General features: G+C 42.8%; 1 protein-coding gene across 4 annotated transcripts in view; it reads left to right on the forward strand.

Annotated features, from left to right (window-relative positions):
* The window catches only part of jus (julius seizure), a 102514-nt gene that overhangs the window by 11991 nt on the left and 70625 nt on the right, over positions 1–19898 (forward strand). For all 4 annotated transcript variants that reach the window (XM_045749208.2, XM_045749210.2, XM_045749211.2 and 1 more), the window contains exon 2: positions 10450–10491. In XM_045749208.2, coding sequence (XP_045605164.1) covers positions 10450–10491 — 42 coding nt within the window. The remainder of the gene's footprint in view (positions 1–10449; positions 10492–19898) is intronic.

Below are 19898 nucleotides of genomic sequence, written 5' to 3' on the forward strand. Positions count from 1 at the left end.
GGCTGGCCGTTTTTCTGGTTTTATAGTAAATCGTCAGTTGTATCCTCTGATTTTTGTCTGTAGGGATAACGTTTCTATTAACAATATCTTTCAGGACCCTTTCCTCTGTTTTATAAAACAGAGGAAAGGGTCCTGAAAGATATTGTTAATAGAAACGTTATCCCTACAGACAAAAATCAGAGGATACAACTGACGATTTACTATAAAACCAGAAAAACGGCCAGCCTACTCATGAGAAACTCTCCAGACACAAAACAGAACGCTTTAAAAGAGACTAACGTCGTCTATGCCTTCAAATGCCCACTTGGGGACTGTAAGCTCCAAAAAACCCAGTATATAGGCAAGACAACAACATCTCTTTCTAGGCGTTTAACGATGCATAAACAACAGGGCTCCATTAAGGAACATATAATCTCTTCCCATAACCAAACCATCGCCAGAGAAATCCTAGTAAACAACACAGAAATCATCGATAGATACAGCGATAGCAGGCGGCTTGACGTTTGCGAGGCACTACACATCAAGAAGTCAACACCAGCAATCAACAGCCAATTATTGCACAACTATATTCTACCCACCTCAAGACTCCGCTCCAATATAGAAGCATCAAGAAATATGGACCAATAGGCTTTCTACAAACACTTCTATTCAATACCCATTGTTTCTGTTCTGTCTTGTGTTGATACTTTTAATACCCTATTAATATCCCCTAGTGTTCTGTCTTGTGTTAATGCCACATCACCCTTCCCACCTCACTCAAATGTAATGCCACATCACCCTTCCCACCTCACTCAAATGTAGATATAAAATCAGGGAAACGCAAGTTCTAATCAGTTGTGTATTTGTGAAGTGTTTGAAAATGTAATAAGTTTTACGAAACGCGCCCGTGTCGCGTCAGACTAGAAATAAAAATGAATTTTGGAGAAGTGATTTTTGATTTACCTCCAACAGTGAAGCGTAATGTACGAAAGATTGAGAAAATTCGTGTTAGAATTATTAATCTTACTTTTTCGGTCATATTTAATAATATATATATATATATATATATATATATATATATATATATATATATATATATATATATATATATATATATATATATATATATATATTTATATATATATATATATATATATATATATATATATATATATATATATTTATATATATATATATTTATATATATATATATATATATATATATATATATATATATATATATATATATATATATATATATATATATATATATATATATATATATATATGTAATATGTATATACGTGTAGTATCCAAATAGCTTCCTTGGCACTGAGAAGGTTTAAGGAGGCTCTCTATTTAGAGCGGGAGGTTGTGTGGATATTATACTTTAATATATTTTGTTACATATACAATTTTGTACAGCAGCAAATAATATTTAGTTTATTGACCTGCTCGATTTTTTTTTTAGTTTTTATCTTCGTGGTCTTTTAATTATTTTTAAATTGAACTTTTATTGGTGATTTTTTGTTAATTTTACTATGTAATATATTCTTCGAAACATTTCTTGTAAATAAATTCAAGATGTATTTTCATTGAGAGTTTAGTTGATTTTTGTTTTACCCAAAAGTTGTCCTGTTGGTTTTTATGTAAAGATCTTCTGGCGTTACAATTCCTCGCGGACAGTAGGTTTACACCCGACACCTATCCGAGTAGTGGTGTCTCGGGTTGAGAGTAGACTCTACTCGCTAGCGGTACATGTAGCAAGATTCCACTGAAGTGAAGACGGCAACACTGTGTTATTGATATTCCCGGACGCTGGAGGCGCTCTGGCTGTTGCCAACATGGACGCTTGTCTCCATTACTGAGTGAATTTCCGACTTTAGCAACTTAAAGGTCCATTTTGTTACTGTGGATGAATGGAAAGGGTGGGGGAAGATAATGCTGAAAGATCAGATGGGAATTTGAGCAGCATGCGCCAAAATGGTAGGATTTGGATGGTAAAGCGTAAGTTTAGCAGATGGGGAAGTAGGAAAAGCAGCACGAGCAGCAGTAAGAGAAGGAAAATTTGAAGGATGGGCAGCGGCAGGAACATGAAAAGCAGCAACAAGCATATCAGCAGAGCAAAAGGATTATGAAAACAATATTAGTAGTAATAGGAAACGTATGTTGAATAGTAGCACAAGGAGGGAAGGGGATTGTACGATGGACGGATTGAAGGATGCTGCACGACTGGCAGGGGTAGACGAAGGGAATGATATGGGAGGTGGAGGAGGGAATAATACACGGGTAGATGTAATGATATGGGGGGATCTCGGTGGAATAATAAGGGACCTGATGAAATGATAAAAGGGGTTTGGAAGCATTGATGAGGGATCCGAGAGAATGGGAGGGGCGATGGGAGGACATTGGTGAATGATGCGAAGAAGGAAGAGGCGGGAGTGGTGAATGTGTGTGTGTGATAGAAAAATGGAGGAGTAACAAACGAAGAAACCAGTAAATTAGAGAGAAAGATAAGTATAACAAGAGAAGTGAATTGGAGGGAAGAATGAGAATAGGAACAGGGAGATGGAATCTCGACGACAAAATATATGAGAAAGTGGTGACGAAGAGAAGAGATATTAAAAATGCGGGGAGAGGAGTTGAGGTGGAAAATAAGAGGAGGATCGGAGGATCTTGAAAATGGAGTTTATGTTTGTTCCAATTGTAAAGTGAAATTAGAGATGAAGGAAAAGAGCTGGAAGAAAATAAGATGAAGAAGATAAAAAGAAGGTTAAAGAACAATATTTAGTAAATTGGAGAGGTCAGAGAGAGAAAGTGTGTCTCATACTTGTATAGCTATAAAGCTCCAGGCATCTTATGCATTGGCTCTAAAATCATTAATTGATAAAGATTAAACCACTCAAGAGGTGGCCTGGGCATGACTAGCGTGTAAGTAAAATCATTGATTATTGGTCCTACAACTCTCTCATAGAGTTTACCAGCTGTTGCTCAGGTTGGGGATATTTGTTTCCTGAAGATACTTATAATGAGTACCAATATCCTAGCTTTATTCTGTAAATTACTATATTCCATTGTCTAGTGAACGCCTTGTCTGTTCGTATATAGAGTTCTCAATTTTAAAGAGCGTAAAAGATTGTTAAAAACAGTGTTAAATAAATTGGTTTAAATAATCCTGATTATGCAGTTTTATGTTACATATATGGCACCGCGTTAATGATAAAGCTAAATGGGATACTATAACAACTTGAAAATTTTGTAACAATGAGAAAAGGTGTCATTTAGTAATTGTTAAAATCTTTAACTATTCTATGTTTATTCAGCATATATTAGATGAACCTTTGCATCCACATCTCAGTTCTCAACTTCACGGTTATTGATGATTAAAAAATACTCATTTACCATACTTATCTGATAATCATTTGCAGAATAAAAAAAACACTAAAATATGTTCTAACAATTAAAATTGTGCTATATAATAAAAATTTCCAATAATATAAACTAAACGAAAGTATAAAAATTCAGTTTTATCATATACTTGATAGAACATCTCAGAAAACATCTTAATAGAAATATTTTTTTTTCAAAATTTCAGCAAATGTTATTGAATTCCAGTTGAAACGAAAAAATAACTCCAGTACACTGTTTTTACCTTTATATATGTAAAATCTAATCAGAACTGTCAAATATTACTGTTGTCTAATTGTTCCAATTTATTCATATTAATGAATAAAAACTGATTTTTTTTTTAGGGCCAGAGTAATAATACCATGGACAAGAGAGAGAGATTCCAGGATGCACACACTCACAACCCCCTCCCCGCTCAGCTCGTTGTCGCCGTCTGGGGGCTTAGTGGGCGGCTGCCGGAGTGTGATGCTCCTTGGGACAGTCCTCTGTCCTTTTCTAGCCTTGTGCTCCTGCTGCCGTCCTCTCCAATTCTGCTGGGCATCTTTTCCTTTTCCTTCTGTTTCGTTTTTCTCCCCCCTCTTCTCCTATCTGCTTGCCGTTTCCTGCCGACCTTTTGCTCGTTCTGGTTCTTCCCTTGGACTTCTTCTACTTTGATGCCCGGGTGCTTGAGGAGGCATACTCTTGCACCCGTAGAACTGCAGTACCCGACGTCGAGAGCGAGGGGAACCTTTTATTGTCAATCCCCACTTCGTCACTGAACCCGATCTCGACGGACTGTCGGTTTCTTAAGGTGGCGTTTGTGGGGCGTATACTCACGACGCACCCCTAGGAGGCCCCGACAAGATCGGCGATAGCTTCTTGTTGGGTGTCCTGCCTCTAATTGTGGCTCCATGGTGGGTGTGGGGGCACATTCGTGAGTGAATTCGTAATTTCGTCAAGATGATAACCCCTGTTTCGGCTGCTTCTGGCTTACCTTTTCAGGCTCGTGGGGTGGGCGACCAAGCCCCCGAGTCGGTCCGTATTGGAAGACCGGGCTCTGTAGCCTCCGCTGCATTGGGCCCCGACCTTGCTCCTCCTTTGGCCTCTCTGACTCCTTCCCCTGGCTCCCCTCCCTCCTCTGTGGTTGGGTCGAGCCCCAAGCCCCCAGTGGTGACTACCTCGTCCCCTGGCGCGGCTCCTTCTCTAGTTGTTACTACTGCGCCTTTTAACCCCTCTCTCTCTGGGGGTTCTCACCGCCGTTCTCGTCACGGCCGCCCTCGCTCGATTCCTTCCAGTTCTGCTACCTATCAAGCCTTGTTTGGTCCCGCTTCGTGGGCCAAATATTTTGATCTCCTCCCTCTTGATTCTGCGCCTCCTGACGATTTCTCCCTTCATCGACATCTCATTGATTCCGTGGATGCCTCCATTACTTTTAACCCCACTCGTCTCGGTACGCGTGTCGTTGCTGCTCCTTCTCAGGATGCTGCTTCCCGCTTGGCTGCCTTATCCTGCCTTGGCGAGACCCCCGTTCGGGTCTCGAAGAACGTCCAGTTGAATGCCAGTGTTGGCACTATTTTGCTCCCGCCCCATGTTGCGACCGGTGTTCGGGACCTACGCGACTGCCACGACGATATTCGACATATCCTCGCTGCCCAGGGCCATTCTATTCTCCAGGTGGACACGTTTACTCGTCCCCCTCGTGGTAGTCGCCGTCAACCCCTCCGGGTTGTGAAGATTACCTTTGATGGTAGGACCCTTCCACCCTCTGTCATTCTTGCTGGTGCCAGGTGCTCTGTCCAGGAGTACATTCCTTCTCCTCGGCTCTGCAACAAGTGCTGGAGGTTTGGGCATGGTGCCCTCCGCTGCTCCGGGACTGTCTCTCTCTGTCCTTTGTGTGGTGGCGAAGGTCACTCTAAGTCGGAGTGCGCTTCTCCCCAGGCTCGTTGCCTCAACTGCGGTGAGGCCCATCCTACCTTCTCCCGTGCGTGTGTCCATTACAAGCTTGAGGCAGCCGTCCTCAACTTGAAGCACCGGGAGCGTTTATCTTTTCCTGAGGCGAGGCGCCAGGTTCGCCGGCTCCCGCCTTATGCTAATATCTCTTATGCTCGCGTGTTGCGCTCTTCCTCTCCTCGTCCTTCCCGCCTTCCTCAGACTCACAACCGTTTCCAGGCCTTGGACCCTGATGCGCCCACTGCCCCCTCCTCTGTCCCTTTGGGTTCTCTCCCGAAGGATCCTCCTCCTGGTCCTCTGTCTGGGGTTCCCCTTCCTTCTACCCGGTCTGTCGTGTCTTCTGTGTCTCCTTCCTCGTCCCCCTCCGATCCTCCTTCCCATCCTCTTCCTCCATCTATCGGCTCTCCCCGCCGCCTGTCGGTGCGGGCGGATGTCCATCGCTCTCCTAACGGCCGTCGTGTGTGCTCTCGTTCGGCTTCTCCTGTTGAGACACTGGAATCCGTTGCCCGGTACGTAGTTGCTGGGACACCGGTCTCTTTAAGTCAGAAGCGTAAGCCTGGCTCCTCTCCTTCCTCTTCCCCGGCGGGTAAGAAGGCTTCGCTTTCTTCCTCAGCTCCTCCTTCTGGCTCTGTTGCTCCTTCCACTCCCGTTTCAGTGCTTGCGCCCCCTGTTCCTGCTATGGAGGTTTCTTTGGCCCCTGCTTCCCTTTCGGTTGCTGCTCTTGCTGGGGTGCGCTCCTCTCTTTCTACTCCCCCTCTTCCTGCTGCTGTCCTTGACTGCTCCTCTCCGTTGTCTCCTCCTCCTCCTCCTCCTCCTCCTCCGGACCCTGCCCGCCCACCTCTGATCTGTTCTCCCGTTTCCTTCCCTCCGTCTTTGCTCAGTTTACCCATGCCCCCTAACCCTGACTTTGCTGACCCTGATATTCTTTAACGTGCTCTGTTGGTCTTTCGCCTTTGTTTCTTCCTTGTTCTCTGTTTTTGTCCTTTCTCTTCTCGTCGTTGTCCATTCTTCAATGGAACGTTCGAGGTTATTACGCCAATTTCCTCGAACTCCAACTTCTGGTTTCGCGGTTTTCGCCCCTTTGTGTCTGTCTCCAGGAGCCGATGCTTGGTGCTCGTCCTGGTCGTTTTCGTGGCTATTCCTTCCTCTCCCCCCCCCCAGCCATTGCTGGGGCTTCTAATTCTTCTGCTCTCTTGATTCGGGCTGATGTTCCCTTTGTTCCTTTACTTTTCCCTTCGCCTCTCCATTGTTCTGCTGCTCGTATCTTTGTGGGGAAATGGTACACAGTTTGTTCCATTTATCTCCCCCCGAGTGTCCCGCTCTCTCTTCCTGATTTGAAACACCTCCTAGACTCCTTGCCGGAGCCTGTGCTCCTGCTGGGTGACTTCAATTGTCGTCATTCTCTTTGGGGTGACGTTCTGACGAATACCCGGGGTCGCCTCCTTGAGCCGTTTCTCCTCTCTTCTTCCCTGTCTCTTCTGAATTCTGGTGAGCCCACTCATTTGGACTCTCGAACTCGCACCCTTTCTTGTCTTGATCTTTCTCTCTGCTCTTCTTCTCTTTACTTAGATTTCACATGGCAGGTTCTTGATGACCTCCATGGAAGTGATCATTTCCCCATCCTTGTTTCCTTTTTCTCTTTTCGCCCTTCCCTCTCTTTCCCTAGGTGGCAGTTTGCTAAGGCGGACTGGACCCTGTTTTCCCTCAGTGCTACTCTCTCTGACCTCTCCCTTCTGCCCCTCTCTCGCGCTCTCCTCCTTTTTCATGACACTGTCTTCGACGCTGCCCTCCGCTCTATTCCTCGCTCTTCCTCTCGGGGTCCACGGAAGTGCGTTCCCTGGTGGAATGCGGACTGTGCTCGGGCTGTCCGCTGTAAGCGTGCAGCCTGGAAGAAGCACCGCCGTAGGCAGACGACCGATTCTTTTCTTTTCTTTCGGAAAGCGAGTGCGGTGGCCCGTAGGGCCATCCGTACGGCTAAACGTGAATGTTGGGCATCTTATGTCTCGACAATTACGTCCGAAACCCCTCTGGCCCAGATCTGGAAGCGTATCCGCAAGATAGCGGGTAAGTTCGTTCCCGATGTTTCACCGGTCCTTCACCTCCATGATACTCTTGTGGCGGACCCGTTGCAGGTCGCTTCCGAACTGGGTTCCCACTTTTCTTCTGTTAGCTCTGGTCTTCATCTTCCCCAATCTTTCCTTCTTCGTAAACCTGTCCTTGAGTCTCGTCCTTTAGATTTCTGCACTCATCTTCAGCTTCCCTATAATGATCCCTTCTCTCTCTCTGAACTTCGTTCTGCCCTGGCCCTCTGCGGTTCTACGGCGGCGGGCTCCGATGGTATTCATTATGAGATGCTTCGCCATCTCCCTCCGAGCACGTCTCAGTATTTACTGAGTCTGTATAATCGGATCTGGGAGTCGTCGTCAGTCCCTGAGGACTGGCTCGATGCCGTTGTCCTCCCTGTTCGCAAACCAGGGTCTCTGGGTACTTCCCCTAAGGACTTTCGCCCTATTGCTCTCACAAGTTGTGTCTGCAAACTCTTTGAACGTATGGTTAACGTTCGTCTGATGTGGTTCCTGGAACACCATCACCTCCTCTCCCCTTCTCAATTTGGTTTCCGCAAGTGCCGCAGCACGACAGATGTCCTGGTGAACTTGGAGGTCTATATACGTACTGCTTTTGCTGCGAAGACCTCCGTTGTTGCCGTCCTTTTTGACCTAGAAAAGGCTTACGACACCACTTGGCGTTATCATATCCTATCTCAACTTCATTCTTTTGGCCTTCGTGGTCATCTCCCTCTCTTTCTCCGCAGCTTCCTCTCTCGTCGTTCCTTTCGGGTGCGCCTTGGTACCGCTATCTCTCCCCCTTTTCAGCAATACGAAGGTGTGCCCCAGGGTAGTGTTCTGAGCACTACTCTTTTTCTGGTTGCCCTCAATGGTCTTCTTTCCTCTCTTCCTTCTGGTGTCTTCTCCGCTCTCTATGTCGATGATCTTACCCTTTGTTGTCAGGGTGATGATTCGCCTCTCCTTCAACGCCGGCTTCAACTTGCGATTGATGCCGTGTCGTCTTGGGCCACAGGTCATGGCTTCAAGTTCTCTACTTCTAAGACTTGTGCCATGACTTTTACGCGGAAACGGGTTGTTCTTCGTCCCTCTTTGTCACTTTATGGTCATCCCCTTGAATACAAAGATTCCGCGAAGCTTTTGGGGTTATTCCTTGACACTCGTTTGTCTTGGTCTCCCCATATCTCTTACCTCCGTGTTGAGTGCTCTAAGTCCCTTACCCTCCTTCGGGTCTTGTCCCATACTTCTTGGGGGGCAGATAGGCGCACTCTCCTTACTTTACATTCCTCTCTCGTCCTGTCTAAGCTCGATTATGGTTGCCCTGCTTACTCGTCTGCTTCTCCTTCTACTCTTCGCCGTCTTGATGCTTTGCACCATACTGGGTTGCGCCTCAGTTCTGGTGCCTTTCGTTCGACTCCCGTCCTTAGCTTGTATGTTGACACTGGCTTCCTGTCTCTCCAGGACCGCCGTGATCGCTACTGTCTTCGCTATCTTGCGCGGTCCTTGCAACATCCTTCCTCTCGTCTCTGTCGTGCTTTAACTTTTACCCCTCCTGCGGTTCCTGTTCCTCTTCACCACCTCCCTCTTTCTGTCCGGTTATCTCGCCTGCAGGATTCTCTTTCCGTTCGTATTTCTGATGTTTCTCCTCGTGTTGTTCCTTCTTTGCCCCCGTGGAGGGTCCCTCTCCCGCGGTTTTGTACATCCTTGACTCGTATCACTAAAGCTTTTACCCCTCCTACAGTTCTAAAACGCCTTTTCCTCGAGCACTTTTCTTCTCACTCCCGCTCCGTTTCTGTCTTCACCGATGGGTCTAAGTCAGCGGACGGTGTTGGCTACTCTGTTGTTTTTCCTGATCGCACTTATATGTGTCGCTTGCCTCCGGAGACTAGCATCTTTACAGCGGAACTTTATGCTATTCTCTATGCTCTTCGTCTCCTGCTTTCTCGTTGTCAGTCTTCCTTTGTGGTTGTTGTTGACTCTCGTAGTGCCCTCATGGCTCTCGGGTGCTTTAATCCAGTTCATCCGGTAGTTGTCGAGATCCAGCTTTGGCTGTTTCTCGTTCACAGTAAATTTAAGTCGGTTGAGTTTTGTTGGGTTCCCAGCCATATTGGCGTGTCTTTAAATGAGCGTGCGGATGCTGCCGCTAAGGAAGCTGTCCGCTCTTGTCCCATCTCTCGTAAAGGCATTCCGTATTCCGACTTTTACCCGGTTATCCATTCCTCAGTCCTTACCCGTTGGCAGGCTTCTTGGTTGTCTGTTACTGGTAACAAGCTACGTACTCTTAAATGTTGTGTTTCCTCGTGGCCGTCCTCCTTCCACCGTAACCAGCGGTGGGAAACAGCTCTAGCGAGGTTGCGTATTGGCCATACTCGCTTAACCCATGGTCACTTGATGGAGCGCCGCCCTGCTCCTTATTGTCCTAGTTGCATTGTCCCTCTTACGGTCGTGCATGTCCTTCTTGAATGTCCTGACTTCCAGGACGAGCGTGTGTCTTGCTTTCCGACCGCCCCTCGCGGTCACCTGTCCCTCGATAGAATTCTTGGTGACTCGGATACTTTTGATATCGTTCGCCTTATGCGTTTTTGTTCTCGTATTGGCATCCTTGGTGATATTTAGCGCCCTCTGATTATTTTGCGTATTTGATGGTGCTACATAGCCTTCCCGGTTTGGTGCCTTCTTTTGATAATTACTTACTTACACACTCACAAACTCATAGACGCACATACGCACAGACCTGAAGAGACAGTGAAGCAATAACTTACAGACTTTAAGGTTCAAAATCCAAATTCAAATATATTTTTCATTAAAATCTCGAAATCAACCAAAAACATGCACAAATATCTGGTTTGGTGCACACATATATAAATTGGGCCAAACCTGCTTTAAGTCGCTAGGGGCCGTTAGATCAGTTAAAGATAAGTTAGACGAGGTTAGGTTAGGTTGGGGATGTCGTAATGTACAAAATTGATCAAGTTCTTTGCTGCTATAGATATCTGTACAGAAAAAGTAGTCTAAGGTTGCATTATTTTAGCATATGAACATAGACTAACAAGATAACTTCTTATTTCAGTGGAGCTGAGTTCAGTAGCCGGATCAGGAGACGGCATGCCAGGTATGTTTTCACACTTTACCATTAGTTATTTTGTACTCTGAAATGAAGAAACTTTGTTTTAATTACTGCCGAATACCTTGTTATATATTTTAATACCTTGTTATATATTTTAAGTTTATTATGCTATTATAACGGAATTCACTCTAACGGTATTCGTATTAGTGTCTTTACGAGAATGTACCTAACTTAATAACAACTGTATCCACATGAATTAAATTGTAATATCAACTATATATATGAACTTTATTGTACATACATACATACACACCTTATCAAATCATATTATGGGCTTTCTTATCAAATCTTTGATATTGTTATCAAGTATTATGTGCTTTCTTCGTACATTAAGGTCTAATCCCCCTCTAAAGGAAAATACTGATCATTCTTAGGATGCAACTCACAATAGTTTTCTACCTTGAGGGGTTCCTATTTGCTGCTGGGTGAATGAAGGCATCGGGTGAAAGGAAACGTTGCACAAATGCTTCTGTCCTGTAGCCAGATCTTAACCCGAGCTCTATCTGCTGTTTCAGTCATGAACAGCGGCAACATTTGAATAATATTATGAGAATGATCTGGAACTTTACCCTGGCGCCAGAGGTTTTCTTTTTGTTTCTCATGGAAAATGAGTCATCAGCCACTAATTTAGAGAGCAATGGATGTGTCCACAGAAGTGGTTCACATGCGCCCCACACTCACGTCAGACATCTACAACATATCACCACTATTATAATGAACACATCCAGCAAATGTCTATGCATTTATGGTGTGAGGGATCTTAAGACTGTAGACTACCCGCCAATGTTAAGTGCCAAGTCGGGTATCACCCGAAACACAAAGAGTTGCATTTCAGTTATACTCGGTATTTTCTTAGTTCACGCTCCAAAATGTCTCTCCTCGCAATGGATAAAGAATAGATAGATAAACGTGTATGCCTCTTTCTTCCATATCCTAAGCATATGCGTTTTAGCATTGGTGATTTGCAACAAACTGGCATTCATCGTGATCCTCAAAGGGTGCTGAGAAGTTCTTAAAAGAAGTTTTGTTTAGTGTGATATTTATTTGCTAATGACATAGTTATATATTTTATGTTTGAACTATTTATATATATGTTCACAAAAACATTACAGAATTAATATGCTATTATGGACTTGGATGTACACGGTTATCTATACAAAACTTATCAGCGACAGATTTTAAGAAAAACGAGAAACAGAACTACTAGTGGAGGCAATTCAATTACAGTTGTTACTCCGAGTCTAGACAGCGAGACATACGTCCAGACTGACTGACTCTTCCTCTTCTGCTACACGATTCCAATGGCTCCGCTCTTTCTGCGTCTGTAACTGTGCTTGTGTCTGCACCCTTGCCTTCGTCTGTGTCTGAATCTGTCTTCCTCTATGTCTGAGCTTGTTTCTGTGCCTGAATTTAATTTCAATAACACGTTATGATACACTGTAATTGTGTTTGTGTACATGAATTAATAAGGGACTATGGCCAGAATTTGATCCTTTACCTAGCGGAAATGGTTTCATCAAGTCAGTCTTATATTGACACTCAGATGAACACATCCACGCCTATTAAATGCGATTGAATACTCATATATATACATACAAACACGTCTGTATATATATGAGGATTTACAGAGTAACTAACTCATGTTGTTTTATAACCCTCAGCACCCAAACTTGATAGTTTTATATTCTGGTGATCGACATTAGACAAGATAGAGAAGTGTAGGTTCATTTAGTTGTTTGAACTGTTAGGAAGCTTATGATACATTAACCCATGGAAGACTAGCATAATAATAACAATAATAATAATAATAATAATAATAATAATAATAATAATAATAATAATAATAATATAAACATAATAATAATATGCAGGCGCTGCAAGGAACATCCTCAAGTGTATAAAGTAGTACACCGGCATTATAAAAAAGAAGAGGGACGGAGAGGTAGAACAGAAGAGGTGGGATAAAAGCTATATATAGTATGAATGGTGGGAAACAGAGGTGGAGGAGATGGGATAAGTGAAATAATGAAGAGCTAAAGAGTAAACATATGGAGTGAGGATCGTTATGATGGAGGCATGGTCGACAACCAAATAAAATTGAGGTTAAAACTAGAATTGAGTAAAGAAAGGTAGATAGTGGAAAAGGTAGAGGATGAATAGAAGAACGAAGATAATTATTATGAAAAGGTGGGTGGAGGGGCTTGCTGGATGCTGAATGACTAGTCATTGAAGACCACATTTGAAAGCGCACTTTCAAAACACTTAAACGAAGATAATTAAAGGTGTAGGAAAATTAAGAATAGGACGTGGATGGGCGCCAGAGCAGAGGAAACGCGAGGGAGGCATAGATGAGAGATGCAGGAGGAGAGAGTAAGGGCCTGGATGAGAGATGCAGCAGGAGAGAGTAAGGGCCTGGATGAGAGATGCAGCAGGAGAGAGTAAGGGCACGGATGAGATATGCAGCAGGAGAGAGTAAGGGCACGGATGAGATATGCAGCAGGATAGAGTAAGGGCACGGATGAGAGATGCAGGAGGAGAGAGTAAGGGCACGGATGAGAGATGCAGCAGGAGAGAGTAAGGGAACGGATGAGATATGCAGCAGGAGAGAGTAAGGGAACGGATGAGATATGCAGCAGGAGAGAGTAAGGGCACGGATGAGATATGCAGGAGAGAGTAAGGGCACGGATGAGATATGCAGGAGAGAGTAAGGGCACGGATGAGAGATGCAGCAGGAGAGAGTAAGGGCACGGATGAGAGATGCAGGAGGAGAGAGTAAGGGCACGGATGAGATATGCAGCAGGATAGAGTAAGGGCACGGATGAGAGATGCAGGAGGAGAGAGTAAGGGCACGGATGAGAGATGCAGGAGGAGAGAGTAAGGGCACGGATGAGAGATGCAGCAGGAGAGAGTAAGGGCACGGATGAGAGATGCAGGAGGAGAGAGTAAGGGCACGGATGAGATATGCAGCAGGAGAGAGTAAGGGGGAACGCCGGGGAAGTCACGGTAGGGAAGAAGGCAGATCGATTGCATTTTGTGGTTGTCGTTTCGCGCTGACATACGATGAGAGGGTAGATAAGGGGAGTTGTTGATAGGGGTGAAGGTAAGATTAACCTGAGGGGATGGCGGAAACAGAAAGAGGCAGTGTGGAGAGTGAAAGATTGATAAAGTGTATGAAAAAAAGACGTAATCAACAATATATTGAGAAAGGCGACAATGGGAGAAGAGTTTCGAAATAGAAGATTAAGGGTAACGGAGTGGAGAGGAATGAGTGGAAAGTGAGATGGATAAGAGAGAGAGAGAGAGAGATAGAGAGAGAGAGAGAGAGAGAGAGAGAGAGAGAGAGAGAGAGAGAGAGAGAGAGAGAGAGAGAGAGAGAGAGAGAGAGAGAGAGAGAGAGAGAGAGAGAGAGAGAGAGGAAAGAATCAATACGAGTGGGTCATGCGAGGGGGATGGGAAAATATTGGCGAGACAGATGTTTAGATAGGTGGATGGGGAAGAAGAAGAAGAAGAGTGATCACAAACCTAAGTGGAGCAATATTCATATAATTCGTTACATTGGGGACAAGAAGCCTGTGCATGTCTGTACGTTATACATGAATCGAGGACACCCCCTCGGTCGAACTACTGACTTTCCCCAGAATGCAATAATACAAGAATTACCAAACTCTCTGATACCGTTTTCCTGCTAGGCGAATTAAGGCATTAGATAACAGGAAACGTGTCCAACCATTTCTGTCCATCCCGAAAATCAAGCCCTAACTTCCAGATTGTGAATCGAAGACTAATCATTGATTTGCCTCTTTAATTGAAAATGTGGTTAATGCATATGCATGTACACGTGGGCATTGTATATGAATGTGTATGTATTATATGTTTGTGTACGAAGCTATTGAATATGAGTATGTGTACGAAGATATTTTATGTGCATGTATATGTATGTGTACGAAAATAGTGTATATGTGTATGTTGATATTATATATATGTATATGTTGATATTATATATATGTGTATGTTGATATTATATATATATGTGTATGTTGATGTTATATATATGTGTATGTTGATATTATATATATATGTGTATGTTGATATTATATATGTATATGGAGACATTATATGTATGTATATGTGGATATTTTTTATGCATATGTACGTGGATATTTGTATGTATATATATTTGAATATTCTATATGTGTGTATACACTAAAATTAAGCTCCCTTATCCTATCCTTATATCCAAATTCACTTTCTTCGCTCCTTTGGAAAACTTTAACTAGATTTTCTTAAGTTGTCTTAAGAGAGAAGAACTTCAGGCTAATGCAGCACATTAGAGTTTCCCATCGAGTGTAGCTAGAAGGTATATATATTATATACTGTTATGGAGGTTTGAAATCAAAGTCTGAATAAAGGCCTTGAATGTTTCAAATCGAATCATGTCAGTTAGTAAATATTTAAATACTCCCACCCAAGAATTGTTTGGCATCTGCACTGGTACCAATATACTGTAAATCATTGCGAAAATTTTTAATTTGAATAATCAATATATACTGTATCTCTGTCCTGGATGGATAGTTATAAGGTCACTGCGCCAAAACAGGAGCACATATATAAATAATTCACTTGAATTTTGTGCCCCTTCAATGGTTATCCATAGATATCGTTGAAAACCTATCAAGGAGTCCCTTGCCTGAACTCTCGAATGAGTGTTGTCAACGTAAACAATCGGTTCAGTTGTATTACAAAATTAATCACTCTCTCTCTCTCTCTACAGGAATTTTCAATACTTCTACTGAAAAAATTATATCTTGCTCTTGATTCTTACAGGACAGACTGTTGCTCTTTCGACCTTAGAATTCAAAGTTATGCCCTGACACTGCAATGAAACAGTTTATAATTATCTTGTACATATAATTAACAGTTGTTTAAAACGAATTCCTGTGTATATTCTTGAACAACATTTTTTTTCTACCCAGTTGAAATCCATTATTGCAGGAAATGACAAAATTCGCTTATTCGTAACAACCTGCTTATATCTTGATGTGCCTGAGATAACTAAACCCCATTCATAACATGTATATCAAAATTGCAGATAGATTATCATATATTTCCAAACTTGTTGACAAAATGCCACATATTATGGATACCTTTCTTGGTCTTAATTCAACGGCTGTCCTAAGAGCTTCCTATAGCTGTCCTATACCAAGGAATGCTTCACTCCTGCTTTCCCAAACAACATTGCTCCTAGTGCAATAAAAAGCAAAAGCGAGTGTGTGTGTGTGTGTTCCCATTTGCAGCTATGGTATTGTCCATGTTACTAATAATATCTTCGATCTTTGTTCCCGGAGAGTACATCAGTATCCTCCTATTCATACAATTGACAAAGAATATCTAAATCTATCAAAAGAAAATATCTGTCTATTTATTTGACTGTTCGAGGTTGGAGACCAGACGCTTGGTCTCAAGCGTCGACGACCTCAAACGACCGACGACCTCAGACGACCTCAAAATTTTTATTTCACTCCACTGCTTTCACATTTCAACCTCGACTCTGGGTAATCCTTCTGCACGTATATTCACTGACACGTAACTGCTTCTCACAGTTTGTCGATCTCAGCCTTCAGAAAAATAGTCCATTCAAAATTAGACATAAGCCATATTATTTTACCGGAATTACTGTCTAATACATCCACCACGACAAGTGCCGATTTAAAACACTGCTTATATATATGTTGTATACAATCACTTCTAACATGAACTCTTCCGGCATTATCACACTAACAACAGTTATCAACATTTTAAAGCCTTTCTAAAATATATTGATAACATATTTATAGCCGATACGTTTTGAAGAACGCATATTAGTGCCACATTAAAAAATTAGTGTGAGTTAAATTCGTGAGCTCAGTACACCACAAGTAATGTTAAAGTGTCGTCATTCCAAGCATTATTTGATCTCCAAACCACTTTGTAAATTGCCGTCAACAAAAAACTGTTGAATATTTAGATTGTTACAATTACCATCAGTTTATATTATATTTTATATTATAGCATTAAGAGCAACCGAATGGAGAACCTTCATGCGTTCCAAACTTATGATTCTATTTTTGTTTATCTGTTTTCTAGTTTAATTTCTCGCATGCATAAGCCTTAATTGAGCAGCCTCGTTATCTTTTTTTTTTTTCAAAATCCCCTCTAACCTCCTGTATGTCTGTTCGTATGCCTGTCTCTCTCCGTGTATTTGTTTTTCTATCTCTCATCTCTCTTAGTTCAGCTTCCCCCTCTCTAATCTCTCATTCTCTCCCACACTCTATATCCTACCCTCTTTTCCCTGTAACCCTTCCCTCTCCTCTCCGATCTACAATGTCCTCGCCACCCACCCCTGCTCCTTTCATTCATTTCTTCCGTCTCCCTCGTTCTTACGGCCCTTCCCCTTCCTCAACTTCCCTAGCAGACGACGGAAAGAGGGAAGTCCCTCTTTCCGTCGTTTGCTTCTCTCTCTCTCTCTCTCTCTCTCTCTCTCTCTCTCTCTCTCTCTCTCTCTCTCTCTCTCTCTCTCTCTCTCTCTCTCTCTCTCTCTCTCTCTCTCTCTCTCTCTCTCTCTCTCTCTCTCTCTCTCTCTCTCTCTCTCTCTCTCTCTCTCTCTCTCTCTCTCTCTCTCTCTCTCTCTCTCTCTCTCTCTCTCTTCTCTCTCTCTCTCTCTCTCTCTCTCTCTCTCTCTCTCTCTCTCTCTCTCTCTCTCTCTCTCTCTCTCTCTCTCTTTTTCTCTTTCTTGCGTGCTAAACAGTCTCGTGTCTTGAACACTGCAGGCTCATGTATTTGTTTTCCTTACGCCATTTTTCTTACCTGAATATCGAACGCTCTGCAGCTAGTCTTATATGAAATGTATTCATGAATAGTATTTGCTCGTTGATCTTCGTTAGATATGCACCTGTATGTTTGTTACACGTGTTCCTGAATGTTTTCTGAATGTGCTCGGTGTGTGTGTGTTAATTGTTCTCCCGGGTGTTTGTTAGATATGTTCCTCCACTGTTGTCAGATGTGCTTCTCCATGGTTGTTAGATGTGATTCAGTTTGTTTGTTAGATATGCTCGTGTATGTTTGCCGAACGTTGTCGTGTATGCTTGTTTGATTTGATCCAGAATGTTTGCTATATGTGCTCCTATTTGTTAGATTTGCTCATATTTGTTTGTTATATGTGTTCTTGTATGTTTGTTAGATCTGCTCTTCTATGTTTGTTATATGTGTTTCTTTTTGATAGATGTGCTCATATTTGTTTGTTAAATGTGCTCCTTTTTGTTTGTTAGATGTGCTGCTAAATGTTTTTTTAGATGTTTTCCCTGCATATTTGTTAGATGTGACCATGAAAGTTTGTTAGATTTCCTCCTGTATGTTTGGTAGACGTGCTGCTATTTCTTTGTTAGATATGCAAAGTCGTTATACATCATACATACGCAAAGTCATACATACGTTAGATATGTATGATTGTTAGATGTGCTGCTATTTGTTCAATAGATATTCTCCTGTATGATTGTTAGTTGTGCTGATATTGGTTTGTTAGATATGCTAATGCACGTTTGTTAGATGCGCTGCTATTTGCTCGTTATATATCTTCTTGTATGTTTTTTGGTGCTACCCATTGTGCCCTGAGGAAAAAGGAGGGAGAAATCAAACCAATAGCAGTGGGCAATTCACTCCGGCGCCTCGTCTCTAAGGCTGCTGCAAGATCAGTTAACTAGGCCGCATCAAACATGCAGAAGTCAAAAAGCTTGGTTTTGGAGCGATAGAATATCAGGAAAGTTAAATTCCTGGTATATTTTCAGTAATAAAATAGAGGGAAATGAAGGTTCGACTGATGATATCCAATGAAGGTGAAAAATATTAAATTTAATGCAAAAACAAAGACAATGTTTGCAGAGGCTCTTGAAAGTCTAGAGCTTTAAATAAAGAAAACAATACCTAATTAGAGGCGGGGACAAATATGCATGAAGTTAAACACACTAGAGTGGAGTTTAAGAAACAAACATTAGTCTGCCAGCACAAACATTTTCTAAGAGCTACAGTAAAGGAACTGGAGGGAGAGGCGAGAGAGAGAGAGAGAGAGAGAGAGAGAGAGAGAGAGAGATAGTACAGGGTAATGAGTCGACAGCGAGTTGACCGGCCAAACAAGCCAAGCACTTAAAGCTGAGTGTATATGAAAGTACAAGGAAATGAACAAAGGCAATGTCTTAAGTCAAAAGACATAGGAATACAAAAAACAAAGAATAGGCATGCTAAGACCATATAGAATTGTAACAGTAAAATGCAAAAGTGATTTTTACAGCACATAATATCGGCAACCTCCACGCCAACAGTAATCTATTCTTACACATTATTATTCCTCTACAAAGTTCCAAGTCTCTATAAACCTTAGGGTAAATTTGCAATTCTGCTGATTATTACTTCTATTCCTCCTTCCCCCCCCTCATTCCTACCCTACCTTCCCTCACCTTTTCACTGAGCTTACCTCCATCCTCAAGTCTTACCTTCCCGCCATTAGCCCTCCAATCGGCTGCCCTCCTCCTTTGATCCGTCTACCATTACACCCTATACCCTTCCCCTCCATTTCAACCCCCCCCCCCCATCCCATCCCCTTCCCCTCCACTATCCGTCTGATCAATATTGAGGATATAAATTATTGACACTACTACTGAAATCCGTTCCAGTTGTTAGTTCCTTTATTTTGGAAACCATTCACGGCGTCAGTTCTCTGTTTAAGGTCATGAACTTTTAACTCAATGTTATATATTTCGCGGGAGCTAAAAAGCATGTATTTTGTAAGCAATAATGTGGAAAGACAGACAGAATGATCAGTTCCATTCACTTGGGCTCTAGGAGTCATTTCACTTACTATGAAATGTAAGATGTAGTTAATTACATATCAGCCGGAGGCTAACGAAGCTAGGAAAATGTTAAAACTTGGGACGACGAAATATGCAACTCGTGAGCGCGTCACTGTGACGACAGAGTTAAACTTCCCCGAGAACTGGTCAACTTGGCTGGCAAAACAGCGGAAGTATTGGATGATGAACTCCACACAGTATGGACACGCTCCCTCCATCACCATTCTCTAAACTAATCGTAGTTTTGTTATGTTTATCAATGACAAAAGTGGTCTATATTGTGTGCCCAGACCCTGCATACATCGCAAAGACCATTCGTCTGATAGATAAAATATGGAAAAAAACTAAAAAACCGACAGACTTGGCAAGCGCGAGCGAGTGACGGTGTCTCCAGGGAGGTGAGTGCAAGTTCGGGCTGGGACCGTAGCTACTGTGCTAGTGACTCTGCTCTTGGTAGTGGTGCTGGTGGTGCAGCTCGGCTCGGAACGCTCGGCTAGAGGAATTCTTGATCCG

This window comes from Procambarus clarkii, chromosome 27 (assembly GCF_040958095.1).
Source record: "Procambarus clarkii isolate CNS0578487 chromosome 27, FALCON_Pclarkii_2.0, whole genome shotgun sequence".
Classification (NCBI taxonomy): domain Eukaryota; kingdom Metazoa; phylum Arthropoda; class Malacostraca; order Decapoda; family Cambaridae; genus Procambarus; species Procambarus clarkii.